Here is a 15,938-nt window from a genome sequence, read left to right as displayed (position 1 = left end):
GGCATGGTGGCACATGCCTTTAATCCCAGCACTGGGGAGGCAGAGGTAGGAGGATCACCTTGAGTTCAAGGCCACCCTGAGACTACATAGTGAATTCCAGGTCAGGCTGAACTAGAGTGAGACCTTACCTCAAAAAAAATGATGATATTAAAAAATAATATTAAGGTACCTGCTTGCAAAGCCAAAGAACTCAGGTTTGATTCCTCACTACCCACATAAAGTCAGATGCCCAAGGTGGCACAAGCATCTGGAGTTAATTTGTAGTGGCTAGAGGACCTGGCACACCCATTCTATCTGCCACTCTCTCTCTCAAATAAATAATTAAATAATATTAAGCATATAAGAATGCTTTTTTAAAATGCCATAGAGAGGGCTGGAGAGATGGGTTAGCAATTAAAGTGCTTGTCTGCAAAGCTAAAGGACCTCAGTTCATTTCCCCAGAACCCACGTAAGCCAGATGCACAGGGTGGTATGTGTGTCTGGAATTCGTTTGCAGTGGCTGAAAGCCCTGGCATGCTCACCTCACGTGTGATCTTCCTCTCTCTCTCTCTTTCTCTTTAATAAATAAATAATTTTTAAAAATCCAGAGAGAGGCTGGTCAGACAGCTCAGTGATTAAAGGTGCTTACTAATAAAGCCTGTTGGCCCAGGTTCAATTCCCCAGTACCCATATAAAGCCAGATGCAGCAAGCGGAATGAGTTTGCAGTGGCAAGAAGCCCTGGTGTGCCTATGTGTCTCCCCCCCCAACCGTGCAAATACAAATAGTTTTAAAAATTTTATAGATGGATGAAAAACTAAATATCTTTAGTACTGTTTGTGGTTGCTTAATCAAATTAAAATTTTCTCTTAATTAAAATTCATCTTTTTAATATATCCTGAATTGATTACATCAGACTTCACCTTGATCCTGGGGCAGACTTTGATTTACTAGAAGTAAGCTGTACATGAAAGTGAAGAACAAAGCTAAATCTTATTTGTCAGTGTTATCCCAAAGGACTCACATGAAAAGACAAGAAAATCCTGCAACCTCTGCCACTCGGCTAGACTGCTTAACTTGACATGTAGCCAGATGCACTAATGTTTTGAAATTAGTGTATTTTATCAATGTTAATTTCAAATTTAAATAACTGCACCTAACAGGTAAGTGTCCTTTAAATAGTCTAAGCATGACTGCTGATTTCAGAGTCTCAAGTATGTCTTTGCAAAGAGCCTCCTAACCCTAACTGACCACAGATTTGAGCTACATGTCTACTGAAAACGTGTTTATTGAATTTCCAGGCCATATACTCATAAGATTCTGAGGATCCTGGAACTCATGCCTGTGGCTTTGTTCACAGAAAACAGTCATCATATATAAGCACAGAAAAAGTGCTATCAGCCTCTATTTATTAAGAGCAAAACTACAATGTGCCCAGTACCTTATTTCTCTCTCCCTCTCTCTCACCATATATGTGTGTGTGTGTGTGTGTGTGTGTGTGTGAATTCACACACACACACACACACACACACACGAATGGAACCTTTATCCAGTGATTTCAATGAGTAGGGAATATGTTCCCAAATGACATCTGACAATGTCTGAGGACATTTTTGTCATACTGGGATGGGGCAGTGGTTAGAGGGTGAGATAATGCTAAATATATAATGGGATGTAGATAATTTGTCATAACAAAGAATTATCTGACCTAAAATGTTGATCAGGATAATAATGAGAAACACTGCTTTGTCCCCACAGCAATTACACAAGAAAGGTTTTAGGGTGATTTGGCCAATAAAAATCCAGAGATTTGGGCTAGAGGAATGGCTTAGTAGTTAAGGCATTTGCCTGAGAAGCCAAAGGACCCAGGTTCAATTCTCCAGGACCCACATTAGCCAGATGCACAATGGGGCGCACACATATGAAGTTCGTTTGCAGTGGCTGGAGGCCCTGGCATGCCCATTCTCTCTTCTCTCCCTCTTTCTCTGTCAAATAAATAAAATTAATTTTTTTTTAATTCCAGAGGTTTAGCAATTTCACAATGAGATAGAATAGGAACTCAAATCTGACGGGCATTCTACATCAAATATTCCCCCTTATCCTCAGTGGTCATCGCTAACAGGATTCATGGAGACAATCTCAATTGTGTATCACATTTTAACATGAATTTTAATGACTTCCTAAATATTCAAATGTGATACAGGAAAGAAAAAGGATATTTTAATGCTAGAAACAAGCAAAACTATTTGTCTACATTAGCTTTAATCTTAAAATTTAAACTTCAGTGTCATGTATATGCAGATGTGCCTAAACATGGACAAATAAATGAACAGAAATCAGAAACTTCAGAGAACGGTTGCTTTGAGTGAGACTCAAACCAGACAGCGGGAGGGCCAGCATGAGGGCGAGATGGTTACTCAGCCATCTTTCTACAGCTCCTCTGCTGCATAGGTCTTCTCTCCATCAAGATGTCAATGGGGGACTGGAGACATGCTTAGTAGTTAAGGCGCTTGCGTGTGAAGCCTATGGACCCAGGTTTGGTTTCCCATTACCTACATAAGCCAGATGCACAAGGTGGAGAATGTGTCTGGAGTTTGTTTGCAGTGGCTTAGAGGCCCTGGCATGCCCATTCTATCTGCCTCTCTCTCAAAATAAAATAAAAAATATTTTTTAAAGGATGTCAATGGTGATTGCTGAGTGCTTAAAGTGAATCAATCACAGATCAAATACAGCCAGCAATTCCAACTGGTGAATCCCTACTCCTCTGCCAAGGGCTTCTGTAGACCTCTGCTAAGTACAGAAGCCTTTCCCTTCCATAAACACCTTTGCCATCTGGTTAAACCTTCTACCTGTAGACATTTGGGGGACTTAGTTTAGCTGGAGAGTCAAGTAGAGGGGGAGAGATACAGCTGGAAGAACCAAGTGCAGTGATGTAGACATCAAGGATGGACAGTCAAGAGGGGCTGGATCATGGGCAAACCGTGATGGTGAAGCCAGGGTCAGGGACTGGGGTCTTACCGTAGTCCACAGCCATGAAGATCTCCTTCAGAGTAGGAAAGTAACTGCTCTGCCTAGTTTGCAGTATCTGAGCCATCTTGAGGACAACAGGAGCCTGAAGCTAAAAAGGTTTAAAAAAAACCTGGAATATGAGCTAGATTACTAAATAACTGCACACCTTAATAAAATATTTAAATTATATTCCACTCACACAATATGTACTGTATAGAATGCTCAAAGGCATAGCTGGTTTCAAACTGAAAATAATTTTAAGTATATTTTCCTAAGCACATACATTTTGCATTTACTTTTTGCAAAGAGATAGTTCACATGTGATGCAGACAAACAACTAAGGAGCTGTTTCAGAAAATCTCTGAGAGACCTGTGAATGAGCATCACGGTTTATAGAACATCAGAGTGAGCTACTTCACAGCACGCCCCCGAGCAGACACCAACGTCGGTTCCTCCACAGCTATGGCCCCACTGAGCAAGACCCTACTTGCTCCTCCTATCCATCAGCGTGACCAGATGAATTAAATCTTGCAATCTGCAAGCTTCCCCAGGGAACTACTCATTTTCCACTGCCCCCAAAATAGTCCCAGTGATCTCCAATGCTGTCAAAATGATCTCATAAAGGCAAAATGACTTTTAATCCTCATTAATTTTTAAAAGACACGCCACAGAGACAGCACTTTGGAGGAAGCAAAGTGCCGACCCCTAAATCATACGGACTGCTAACTCTCCCTGAGGATGGGTTCTCATGCTCTGGAGATTGCAATCTACAGTTGGCTTGGCTTCCCCGCTTCAGCCTGGGTCACTGGGCTCAGCGCTCACTTGGCGGTAAGTGCATTCCAGGTTTTCCCTCCTCACGGCCCAGAAGTCCAGCTCGGCCTCAGGAGTCAGGCGATGGCCATTGAGCAAAGGCTGCACCAAAGCTTTTGCCATGATTTCTTGGATTTGATGTGACCACTTAATCACCACGGATTCAATTGCATGGATAATTTTCCTCTCATCTGACTGCAACCTACAGATATTAAAAATAATAAGATAATCCAAAGTGAGACTGTCCAGATAAATACAGGATATGGATTTTCTTAAACACAATTTGTTCTTGCTGCCCCTCCCCCACCTTAGGATATGAATTCTAATAATCACTTTATGCATCTATAAACCCATTTTGTGGATGTTATACATTCTTCAAAAAATACATTTTCATACTCTTGATTTCAGTTTTGTGTGGCATCATTTTACTCAAGGTTTAGCATGTCTCTCGTGTTAAAAAAAAAAAAGTTAAAGTTATCATATCCTTAAAAAGTATTTTTCCTAAAGGAATATTGCTGAGATGGTGGCAACAGTTAGCTAAAAGTATGCTCTTAATGGAAATAATATACAGTTTGAAGCTCTGTTTTGCTAATAGGTTGAGGGGTATACCACTACATGGGAGTGTTCATTGTCCATTTTAACACAGTGTGCAAACCACATCACTACACACCTGTTCTCTGAATAGTCCTGTTCCAGGTCAATGCTTTCCGCAATGGTAGGAATTGGTAGAAGAGTTCTTCTAGACATTTTGCCTCTAAAAACATGTATCTTGTTTTTCAAGGCTTCGACATGGCGTTCCATATCTTGAGAAGTAAAGCATGACCAGGATTTGTGATTTTTCTTATTAGAAAGAATTGGCACTAATATCTAGAGAAAAAGCATGTTTAGAAAAAAAAAAACAGTTGGTTTGCAATGCGTGTCTTCAGACTTTCTTGTCATACAATATTTTGTCTTGACAATAAAGCCTCACAATTTCATAAAGACCCTGGGAATGCAGAATCCACACCAAAAGGACAAAGCCAGTGCCCTTTTCACACTTAATCAGTGACATGCAGGTTCTGTACAAACGGAAATGTGATGTAGCTTGCTCATCCATTTATCCATTTACCAAGCGCTTATGGAAGCTTCCAATAACTCAATCACTGCAGGAAGTCGTAAAGTTACATAACATGCACTTCTTTATTAATGGAAACTGAACATGCTGACAGGCATACTGATGTAAACAACCTCTGAATCCTGTGAAGGCAAGGAGTTAGTAAGCTTCTCCCGCTGGGTGGCATCCCAGTGGATCAAACACTGGATAGTCAGAAAGTTTATTCAACTACATGGACCTTTCCCACTACATGAGGAACATCAGTGAATGAGTATGTGAGAACTGTTAAAAATAATATTTACTGCAGGCTGGGGAGAATGTTCAGTTGGAGACTGTTCAGTGTACATCGTCACACAAACACGTATACACCCATGCACACATACCATACACACATACACACACACACACACACACACACACACACACACACACCCCAAAAATATTCATCGCATTCTCAGAGCCTAGCACAAGTTACAGAACTAATGAATCATACTGCTACTGGAATTGGTGTCTTCTTGATTTTCCACTCTTTCCTAATATCTAGCAATTTCAAATATTTCTCACACTACAATAGAATCCGTGCAGTTTGTAAGAATAATGCTATAAAACTACAATGCAGCTCAATGCTCAGAAAGCAATTAGTCCACCTCTTTAAAGTTGAACATAAACATTCCTCATCTAGAATGCTTGAGACTATAATTGTTTCTGATTTTCAGATTTTTGAGGATTTGGCATATTTGTGCCAATAATGAGACATCTTGGAACCGGCATCCACTCTAAACATAAAATACATTTGTTTTTCCTATTCACTTTATACTGATAGCTGGAATGCAAATGAACATAATACTTTAATAACTGCTTGAGACAAAGTTCTACAGTGTGGAATTTTCCACTTGGAGCATCACGTTGGCTCTCAGTAAGTTTTAGATTTTGAAATATTTCAGACTTTCGACTTTTGGATAAAACTTATTCAATTTGTTTACTCTTCCGGTAAACAAAAACTGAACACTCAGCTTTGCATTCAAATGGTATCAAAGCAGTCCCTCCAAATGATACGATCGCCATCATGACTTCCCAGAAAACTGTGTCAAGCCAGAAGTATGGCGATTAATAAATGCTCTCTGCCCCCAGTGAGCCCGGGGGGGGGTGGGGGAAGTCCGGGAAACCATGTCCTCCCACGTGTGAACTACTGCAATGAGCAGTCTGCTCCAAATGAGTAAGAAGACATGACATATCATACCTGCCTCTGGAACAAAGGGGTTTTAGAAAACACTTGCCAGAAAAGCCTTTAAAGAGCAAAGGCAAAACAAGTTGAATGGCCAGGCATAGTGATGCACATCTTTAATCCCAGCACTCGGGAGCCAGAGGTAGGAGGATTGCTGTGGGTTTGAGGCCACCCTGAGACTACATAGTGAATTCCAGGCCAGCCTGGACTAGAGCAAAACTCTACCTCAAAAAAACAAAACTAAACAAGAAAACAAACAGGTGGGGAATGACCGGAAGGGAGGACTGCACCTTGCCTTCATGCCTATGTTGGAATCTTAACCTTCCTTTGACAGTGTCAGGAGGCATGGCTATTGGCAGGTGATTAGATGGTGCAAGCTAACAAGCACACCAAATACAAATACTAACCATTAGACCACCAGGGAGCTTCAGACACTCATAAAAGTGGGCCACAAGAGTTCATCTGCCCCTTTCACCTGCTGAGGACATAGCCAAGAAGCATCAATCAGGAACCAGGAAGGGAACCCTCACTAGAAATTCAAATCTGTCAGCCATTTGGTCTCGAATTTCCAGCCCTCAGAGTAATGAGATGAATTTTGTTGTTTATAGAGAACCCAGTCAATGGCCTCTTGTTATAGAAGCTCCAACTGAGAACCACTGTAAACATTCCAAAATCATGGGGACTCAGGGAATGTGGCGCTTAGGGGAAACTGTCCCTCAACCTGACAGTCCCTCTACCCGTACCCCTAAGAGAAATGACAGGCTTCTGGCAGCAAGGGAGGGGACCGGGATTTCCAAGCACTTTGGAAACCAGGCTGGAGAGATTAGGTTAGTTGCAATGAACATGTATCAGTCCACAGGGAAATACCTTCTAGACTAAATCCCGCAGCCCAACAGCATGGTCTGAAAGTTGGATAAAAGGACAATTAGTCTCAACAATCCTGATGGACAAGGCACAGTTTCAGACTTTCCCTCTATTTGCTATTCTGTGACATGGCCAACTTTTCTGAACACCTAATGATTGCACTGTGAACTCTAAGTAAAGTAGCTGTAAAACTCTGAGCCAGCCTGGCATGATGGCACATGCCTTTATTCCCAGCACTTGGGAGTCAGAGGTACAAGGATTGCTGTGAGTTTGAGGCCATCTTGAATTCCAGGTTGTTCTGGCCTAGAGTGAGACCCTGCCTCAAAAAAAAAAAGAAATGTTCTGAGCTCTGGAAAATAATTATTCAAGTCAATAGCTAAAGTGTCCCTGTAACTCAAAACAGCCAGACCTGGGAGTTGCTTGTTAATTACAACAAATTTTAATCAACAAATGATACACAGAAGAATCCAACTAATTAGGGGGGTAACCTCTTTGCCTTAGTTGGGATAGTTTGTAAGAACAATTTCAAACTTTCTCAGTGAAACAAAATAATCTGGGGTCTGGGAAGATTGCTCAGTGGCTAAAGGCACTTACTTGTAAAGCCTGCCGACTCAGGTTCAATTCCCCATTACCTACATGAAGCCAGATACTCAAAGTGGTACATGCATCTGGAGTTTGTTTGCAGTTCAAGAGGCCCTGGTGAACCCATATTCCCTCCCTCCCTCCCTCCCTCCCTCCCTCCCTCTCTCTCTATATATATCTATTTGTGTGTGTGCGTGCATGTGTGCGTGCGTGTGCGTGTGTGTGTCACTCTCTCTCTTGCTCTTTGCTTTCAAATTCTCAAAAGAACATTTTAAAAAATAATAGTTTGGGCTGGAGAGATGGCTTAGTGGTTAAGTCACTTGCCTGAGAAGCCTAAGAACTCAAGTTCGGATCTCCAGGTCCCACGTAAGCCAGACACAGTCACGCAAGTGCATGATGTCACACATGCACACAAGGGGGAGCACATGTCTGGAGTTTGTTTGCAGCAGCTGAAGGCCCTGGCATGCCCATTCTCTCTCCCCCTCCTTCCCTCCCTCTCTTAAATAAATAATAATTTGAACATGTTTACTGAAAGAAAAGAGGTAATATACCCCTATTGCTGCCTCTCTGCCCCCTCTTGAAAGAGGGCCTTAACCGTGGACTCTACCCTGCTGCCACCCTAGACTCACAACTCCAGCCTCTGGAACCGAGCGTAGGACAACCTAAGTCAGCTCACCAAGCTGCGCAGGGTGGTACTCCCAGCACCCAGAAGGCCGAGGCAGGACTGTCTCTAGGTCAAGCTCAGCCCGAGTGACATAACAGGGGTGGACTTAAAGAACAAAGGCCTGTCTGTCACCAGTGGTAGAAGAGGGCATGAGGCCTTCATTCCTCCCTGAGAAGCTACTAGGTCTTCATGGTGTAACCACCGGTAGATTGTGTGTTCTGGCAAATAAACCCCAACCCATGCTCATGCAGACAACCCAAATTAAACTTGGTCACACACGCCCTCAAGGTAGGGTCTCTGTAGGAGCTCAGCAATTACGGCTAGAATGGCTGGCCAACATACCCGAGGCATCCTCCTGTCTCCGCTTACCTAAATGCTAGGATTACAAGTGCATGCCACCGCAACTAGCATTTGTATGTGGGGACGAGGGATCATATCAAAGGTTGTCACGCTCGCAAGGCGGCACTTTCCTGAGCTATCATCTCCCCCACATGGTATGCTGGAAGGAAGGGGGGGGGTTAGACTCACTTTTGTAAGTAATGTCAAACTAGATGTTTACTTTTTTCACTCCTCCTTGTTTTAAATTTCGTTGAGAATGTAGCACTTATAGCAATCAATAAACCCCAAACATAACAGGTAAAGGTTTGGAGGCAATTACATATTTGTAAAAAGTAGATTGCACATGTAGCAACTGTAGAACTTTACAAACTTGTCCATAAAGGATTCCAGACTATGTATGTTATTTCAATGTAAGATCAATTGTTCTGACTTCAAATCTGCATTTCCCCCTACTAATATCACTGGTCCCTCTTCTGGATTTATGAGCTCAAATGTATCACGACATGTCCAGCTTGTTGACATTAGGTCAGCAGTTTGTTTTATTGGACCCAAGACTTTAGCAAAGTAAATAAAACATTTGTTGTTTTATTTTTATACTATCTTGCCAAGATTGATGGCTCATATTGTCTGTTTATGTGTGTGTATGGGGGAATATATATATATAGATAGATATATAGACACACACACACACACAATACACATATGCATACATACATGTCTGTTTATATTGTGTATGGGGGATACATATATATATATGTATATATATATATATATATACACACATACTTAGATACACACATATATGTATATTGTGTATGGGGGTACACACATGTATGTATGCATGTATATGTGTGTTTGTGAGACCCTGCCTCAACAAACATAACATATGGGATAGACACACACACACCTTGATTGCCTAGTTGATTTGAGGTTCTGTTTTTACTATGCAAACTCGGCTACTGAAGTGTGTGTTTCACTTTTCTCACCCTGGTCTCCATCCTGAACACTCCCTGCTCTGTTGAATGAAGCTTCACTACAAAGTGATTTGAGTCAAAGACTTGAAGGGCAGGAAGGGATGAGCTGAGTGAATTCAGGAAAAGAGGAGAAATTAAGAGCAAAGGCTTTGGAGCAGGTTTGTGCCTCGGGTGTTTAAGGACAGTAGCCAGTGAGGTGCTTTATAGAGAAGAAATGGGAAAGCCAGAACCACAGGGACCCTGAGCCAGTACTTCCCCCATAAAATACACACTAGACTATAGCTGGAGAGATGGCTTAGCAGTTAAGGCGTTTGCCTGCAAAGCCAAGGGATCCCAGTTCAATTCTCCAGGACCCACACAAGCCAGATGCACAAGGCAGAAATAAATAAAAACTGAGTGTTTTATGCTTTCTATAGACGTACCCTCTGTGAGTTTACTCTTGCACTTAAATGATTTTCTAAATGCATACCCTTCCGGTGCCCAGGTCAGAGAGCCTCAGCCATCTTTCACTCCTCCTGTGACTCACATGATTCATGCATTCTGTTAGTCAATTATGTTGTTTCCACCTTGGAAGCACTTCCAGCATCAGCCCTGGCTCTCCTGTGGTGCTGTGTCAGCCTTGGAAGGGCCCTGCTGCAGCTGACTCACCACCCCGCAGAACAGAGGAGTGTTCTTGTTGAAACTTAAGGGTCAGACACATCCCCTCTCAGCATCTGTTTAATTCAAACTACAGCCGGGGATCACTGTGGTCAAGATCACTTTGTGCCTCTGGGGAGTCGGCAACATCACCTGGAACCATGTTAGACTTTTAACTTCTTAGGTCCCACCCCAGGACTAATGAATCCCCTGCTTGTGGTGTGCATTTTTTTAAAAGTAGGCTGGCTTCAAGCTCATTTTTTAAAAATATATCTATATTTTATTTATTTGAGAAAGAGAGAGAGAGAGGGCACACCAGGGCTTCCAGCCACTGCAAACGAGTTCCAGATGCATGCATGATATAATAACGCCTCCTTTTCTCTAATGCTCCTATCAGACTCTTCCAAGTCACTTAAATTCAAATTTTGTGTTGATCAAAACCAAACAGGCCAGGCACGGTGTCACATCTTTGATCCCAGCACTCAAGAGGCTGAGGTAGGAGGATCTCTGTGAGTTTGAGGGCAGCCTGAGACTACATAGTGAATTATAGGTCAGCCTGGGCTACAGCATGACCATACCTAAAATAACAAAAGTGTGAGAAAGAGATGAAAAATAAGGAAGACTATTTGGGAAGAAGATGAGAACCAGGGAGCAGGGAAACAAGAGGCTAATGCATGAGGCATTATGTTAAATGCATGTATGAAAATGTCACAATGAAAACTAGTTTGATATAATTAATACATTCTAATAAAAATAAACCAAAGTTGGGTAGGGTGGCACCAGCCTTTAATCACAGCACTCTGGGAGGCAGAGTTGGTAGAAGGATCATGGTTGAGTCCCAGGTCAGCCTGAACTACAGTGTGACCCTACCTTGAAAAAAACAAAAACTCTGGGTGTTTTATGCTTTCTACAGACGTACCCTCTGTGAGTTTACTCTTGCACTTAGATGATTTTCTAAATGCTATGCAGTGCCTGCTACTAAAATCATTTCAGAGGGGGGAAAAAACAAAACAAAACAGAGGAATCCAAGCCTTCTCTTCTTTGCCAAGCACAGAGGGCAGAATTGGAGTCCCAATCAAGGACAGCCACACCTTGCCAAGCCCCAGTGGACAGATAGCACAGTAGATCAAATAATGACCAAGTAATCAGATTCCACGTTAGGCAAGTTTCTTGAGTACCTTCTCCACACCAAAATCTGCTTCAGGCACTGAGTCTAGAAAACTCCCTCCCTAGCCTTAACTAAACCAAGTAAGAGGAAGGGAACCCAAGCAAAGGACTGAAACCAGGGCAGAGACATGGCAAGCCTGGTGACAGTAAGAAAAGACCTCCTTCCAGGAAGACAGCCAACAGACCCAAGTAGAAGAAAAGCAATCCCAGAACATTGAGAAGTCATGACAAGCTGGGTGTGGTGAACACGCCTTTAATACCAGCACTCAGGAGGCAGATGTAGAACGATCACCATGAGTTCAAGGCCACCTTGAAACTACATAGTGAATTCCAGGTCAGCCTGGGCTAGAGTGAGACCCTACCTTGAAAAAACAAAAACAAAAACTCATGACAAACGAATATGGCATCCAACCATAAATATGGTCTTGGCAGGACTGCATTGATTACTAAAGTCAGGCTGAGCAATCAGACCGAGGAGTGGACCTGATACACAGATAGCCACCCTGTGGTGCCCTATGACTGCTGAATGGGAACTGCAGCTGGGAACCCTAAACTTCTCCAGCCTGGCTCCCATTGCAGGAGTTTGGTGGTTCCCAGGAGCCCTGCCCTAGGCGCTGGGATGTTAGGAAATCTCTCCCCCCCACACACCAGGTGCATCTAATGTTCAGCACAGTTGAAAACCACTGTTCGGGCTTTGTGGAAGCTACTTGTTATGTTTCTCCAAACCATCTGTGAACAAAGGGAATCCACCCCGGGCCCCGCAAACTGAGTCAAGCTATAAGGGCAGATCGCTCAGGCAGCTCTTACACATGGCTAAGTGCCCTGCTGCTGACCTTCCTTAGAGAGCATTTCTCTGACTTAAAGGGGTGGCTTTCGGTTACTGTGACAAACTCCTTAAGACAGAGCAGGAAAAGTGTACTTCGGCTCACGGCTGCAGTCCAGACTTGCAGCAAGGCAGCACATCACGACATGAGTGGGCGGCCAAGAAAGCCACTCAGCTCATGGAACCCAGGAAGCTGAGAGAAGGGAAAGGGCACCCCCTCTGTGACCTAATTTCCATCTATGAGGTCCCACCGCCTCCCAAATCTCAGGAACGAGCCATACACGTGTCCTTCTGAAGCCGTCCAGCCCAAGCACTGGCAAGTGGAAGGGGGCGGAAGCCATTCCCACCATCTCTTCCAGGTTCGGACATAACTAAACCTCAGCTTTCACTTTCAGCGTCTGAACAGAACACGAACATGGATAATACCACTCTGCAAATCACAAGCTTGTCCCGACTCTGAATGTGGCATTTAAGTCCTATAGCTATGAGAAAGATCCTCGTCAGTCTGAACTGGCTTGTGTATACTTCCGTTAATTTTTTTGGTTTTTTTTGGATGTGTGTGTATGTGGAGACCAGAAGTCGTCACTGGTATCTTCCGCAATTTCTCTCCCCCTTATTAAGATGGGATCTTTCACTGAACCCATAGCTCACCTATTTGGCTATTCTGGCTTGTCTGTCTGTCTGTCTCTGCCTCCTGAGTGCTGAGATTACAGACAAGAAGTCACCATACCTGGTATTTACGTGGGTTCTGAACTCAGGTCCTCGTGCCTACACAGGAAGCACTTTACCACCTGAGTCATCTCCCTGGCCTTTTCCTCTAGTTTGAGAGGAAGAAGGGAAGGGGAAGAGAAGAGAAGAGTGACCTGACAAATAACCCCCCTGTTAGCATCAGCTTACTTGAGAAAGAGGCTAAATGCAACCATGCCATACACCTGGTCAAAGAGACTGTGGGCTGCTTTTTAAACACCACAGATGTTCCAGGTAACTGCAATTGCCACAGGGGTAAAGGAAAGACTCCGGTGTGGACCAGTACCTCATCTAGGAAAGTAGTTATGTGAGTGAGAGACAACACAGGCAGTTCTCCAAACAAAACTGTTCGGGAGAAATCCTTCTCTCCAGTGCTCTCGGCCGTCTTCTTGATGAGATAAACAAGCTTATGTTTGGCATCTCTTGGAATCTGAAACAAAAGCAAGACAATTAGTTCAAGTTTACCGTATAGTTTCTTTGTTTAAGTGGAAGGACTGTCAGTATGCCACTTGAAGCCAGTTTGTCAACAGAAGAAACAAAACCTGGCATCTTGTCCATGTTTACAAACAAGGTGGTTTGGCTGCTCTTCTCTCTCTACAAAGTGTGAGTCCTCATTGTTCTTTAAAACAAAAAATTCAAGCCAGGCATGGTGGCACACGCCTTTAATCCCAGCATGTGGGAGGCAGAGATAGGAGGATCGCTGTGAGTTCGAGGCCACCCTGAGACCACACAGTGAATTTCAGTTCAGCCTGGGCTACAGCAAGACCCTACCTCAAAAAACCAAAACAAAACATATAACCACACACACACACACACACACACGGGGGGTGGGTGGGACTTGAGCTTGAGGGTGGATGGCAAAAAAACGATACTTGGTTTATTTGGTAAACACTAACTTTTTCCCCTTACATTTTCCTTTTACAGTTTCATATGATGGGATCCCACACTATTTCACAGAAAAACACATCAGAGAATGAATTAGTTGGAAAGCAGTTTTCAAAGCTTCTGTTTCTAGGCAAGCATTCCAGAATGCACCTCTCATGCAAACAAAACTGAGGGCTGCTTTACTCGACCCCTCCAGCAAGAATCTGCAACGTAATGAACAAGAAAATGCTCCTTGAAATCGCCAATAATCCATCAATTCATGTAACACAAAATAATGATTCAGTCTTTCAAAGTCTAGAGTGCTCACCAGTACACCATGGAACCTTGCTCATTCCATCTTTCAAACAACACCAGACATTGTTTTTTTTAAGAACTCAGTCCCCCACCCCACCCCCGACAATATGTAATTGACAGGCAAGGAGACTAAATATAGAAGTTATATGTGTTCTGCCAAATACTTAAAAATTTATTCATTTATTCGGGCTGGACAGATGGCTTAGCTGTTAAGGCGCTTACCTGCAAAGCTAAAGGATCAGGTTCAATTCCCCCAGTACCCACGTAAACCAGATGCACAAGGTGGCGCATGCATCTGAAGTTCTTTTGCAGTGGCTAGAGGCCCTGGAGCGTCCATTCTATCTCCCCTCCCAACCCCCGCTTGCAAATAAATAAATAATAAAAAATTTAAAAATTATTTATTTGAGAGCGACACAGAGAGGCGTGCGGGGTGGGGGAGAATGGGCCCTCCAGGGGCTCTAGCCACTGCAAAAGAACGCCAGACACACACACCACCTTGTGCATCTGGCTTACGTGGGTATTGGGGAATCGAACATAGGTCCTTAAGCTTCGCAGGTAAGCGCCTTAACCGCTAAGCCATCTTTCCAGCGCAAATTTCTTTCTTAAGGCTTCGACTCCAGAGCGGCCCACCCAGGAAACAAAAGTTATTTCGCACACAGAAGACGCACCTGGCGCCAATGTCCAGCAGCTGGGCATCATCCGCTCAACAAGCTCCACCGGGGACTTTCTGGAAAGCGGCCTACAGCCGCAGTCGGGCATCGTGCGTGTCCCGGGGATTGGGGGGGGTGGTCTCCAGAGTCTAGAGCGCACACTTCAGGTTCAAGCATCCCTGGAAACGCCCCGCGGGAGTGCAGGGAGGCAGGCGCCCCTGGCCTCACCTCCCTGCCCGAGGGACCCTCGCCCGCCAGCCACCCCTTCCTCCTTACCTCCGGGAAGGCCACCAGCTGCCCTGCAGTTGGGACACCGAACACCAAGCAGTCGGGGCTCGTGCTTTCCAGAAAGCCCCCCAGGATCTGTCGGTTGTCCTCGCTCTCCAAGCACTGGCTCCACTTTTCCTCGGGGAGCCGGAGCACTTGGCACAGGCGACCGCCCAGGAAGCTGACCCGGGGGTCTCGGGCGAATCGCCGCGCTCTCCGGGCGGCCGCCGCCTCCTCGTCCTCCTCCCCATCCTCTTCCTCGTCCTCGGGCTCCGCGGTGCCCGCCAGCTCCGGGTCCGCCTCGAGGGCGAGGCGCTCCGTCCGGACCTCCGCTCGGGCAGCCATGGGGCTCTCCAAACGCAGCGCACCCCTGGAGGCGCGCACCTCCTCCTCCGCGGCGACTGCGCACGGCGGGCGAGCGGGCGGCTGCACCTTGCAGCTCGGGAGTGCAGCGCGTCCCCGTTGCCCGGGGAACGGCGGCCCCGCCCCTGCCGAGGCGGAGCCAGAGGCTGAGGAGACCCGGCTCCCCCGCCCGCCTTGGCCAGCGCATCCTGCCACCGCCCTCTGCTCTTTACCCACTGGGCATGTTGGGGGTGCTCCGGGTACAGCGCAAAATCAGCCCTGATGCGATCCCGGGGTTCATGGTGGCCAGTGTTTCCTTGTGGGAATGCCTCAAGGTAGTTAATTAACGGGAAGTGATGGAAATTGGGTTAGGGGAGGGGTGGCCCGAGTTGAGAGTTTTGTTCCCCTTGCCTGAGATTGTCTTAAGTATTTCAAGAAAAAGAGTCTCGGATCCATTCAGGAGTCCTGACGGCGGTGGAAGAAGACGGAGATGCAAGTCCTGCAAACCGATTCCCATCCTCGGCGCAGCCGGAAGGTTCAGATAACTCTAAAGAGGACGCACCGCTCTCTGTAAAGGCCAAGACTGACAC

General features: G+C 44.9%; 1 protein-coding gene across 1 annotated transcript; it reads right to left on the bottom strand.

Annotated features, from left to right (window-relative positions):
• Window positions 1-2,851: 2,851 nt before the first annotated feature.
• Window positions 2,852-15,351, bottom strand: LOC123455279 (dynein axonemal heavy chain 11-like). Its single transcript, XM_045135643.1, has 5 exons — window positions 15,016-15,351; window positions 13,197-13,340; window positions 4,467-4,663; window positions 3,809-3,998; window positions 2,852-3,095 (listed from the first exon to the last, which is right to left on the bottom strand). The coding sequence occupies exons 1-5, from the start codon at window positions 15,349-15,351 to the stop codon at window positions 2,946-2,948; spliced, it is 1,017 nt and encodes a 338-aa protein (XP_044991578.1). The 3' UTR covers window positions 2,852-2,945.
• Between the last annotated feature and the right edge of the window lie 587 nt (window positions 15,352-15,938).

The sequence above is a fragment of the Jaculus jaculus genome, chromosome 16 (genome assembly GCF_020740685.1).
Source record: "Jaculus jaculus isolate mJacJac1 chromosome 16, mJacJac1.mat.Y.cur, whole genome shotgun sequence".
NCBI lineage: Eukaryota > Metazoa > Chordata > Mammalia > Rodentia > Dipodidae > Jaculus > Jaculus jaculus.
This window is presented reverse-complemented; position numbering and strand designations above follow the sequence as displayed.

Excerpts from the sequence above, each read along its gene's own strand:
- LOC123455279 (XM_045135643.1), bottom strand. The coding sequence starts at position 15,351 with ATGGCTGCCCGAGCGGAGGTCCGGACGGAGCGCCTCGCCCTCGAGGCG. Across the intron at positions 4,664-13,196 it reads TAACTACTTTCCTAGATGAG|ATATTAGTGCCAATTCTTTC; the intron begins GTACTGGTCCAC and ends CTTTTTCTCTAG. Across the intron at positions 3,999-4,466 it reads CAGGACTATTCAGAGAACAG|GTTGCAGTCAGATGAGAGGA; the intron begins GTGTGTAGTGAT and ends TAATATCTGTAG.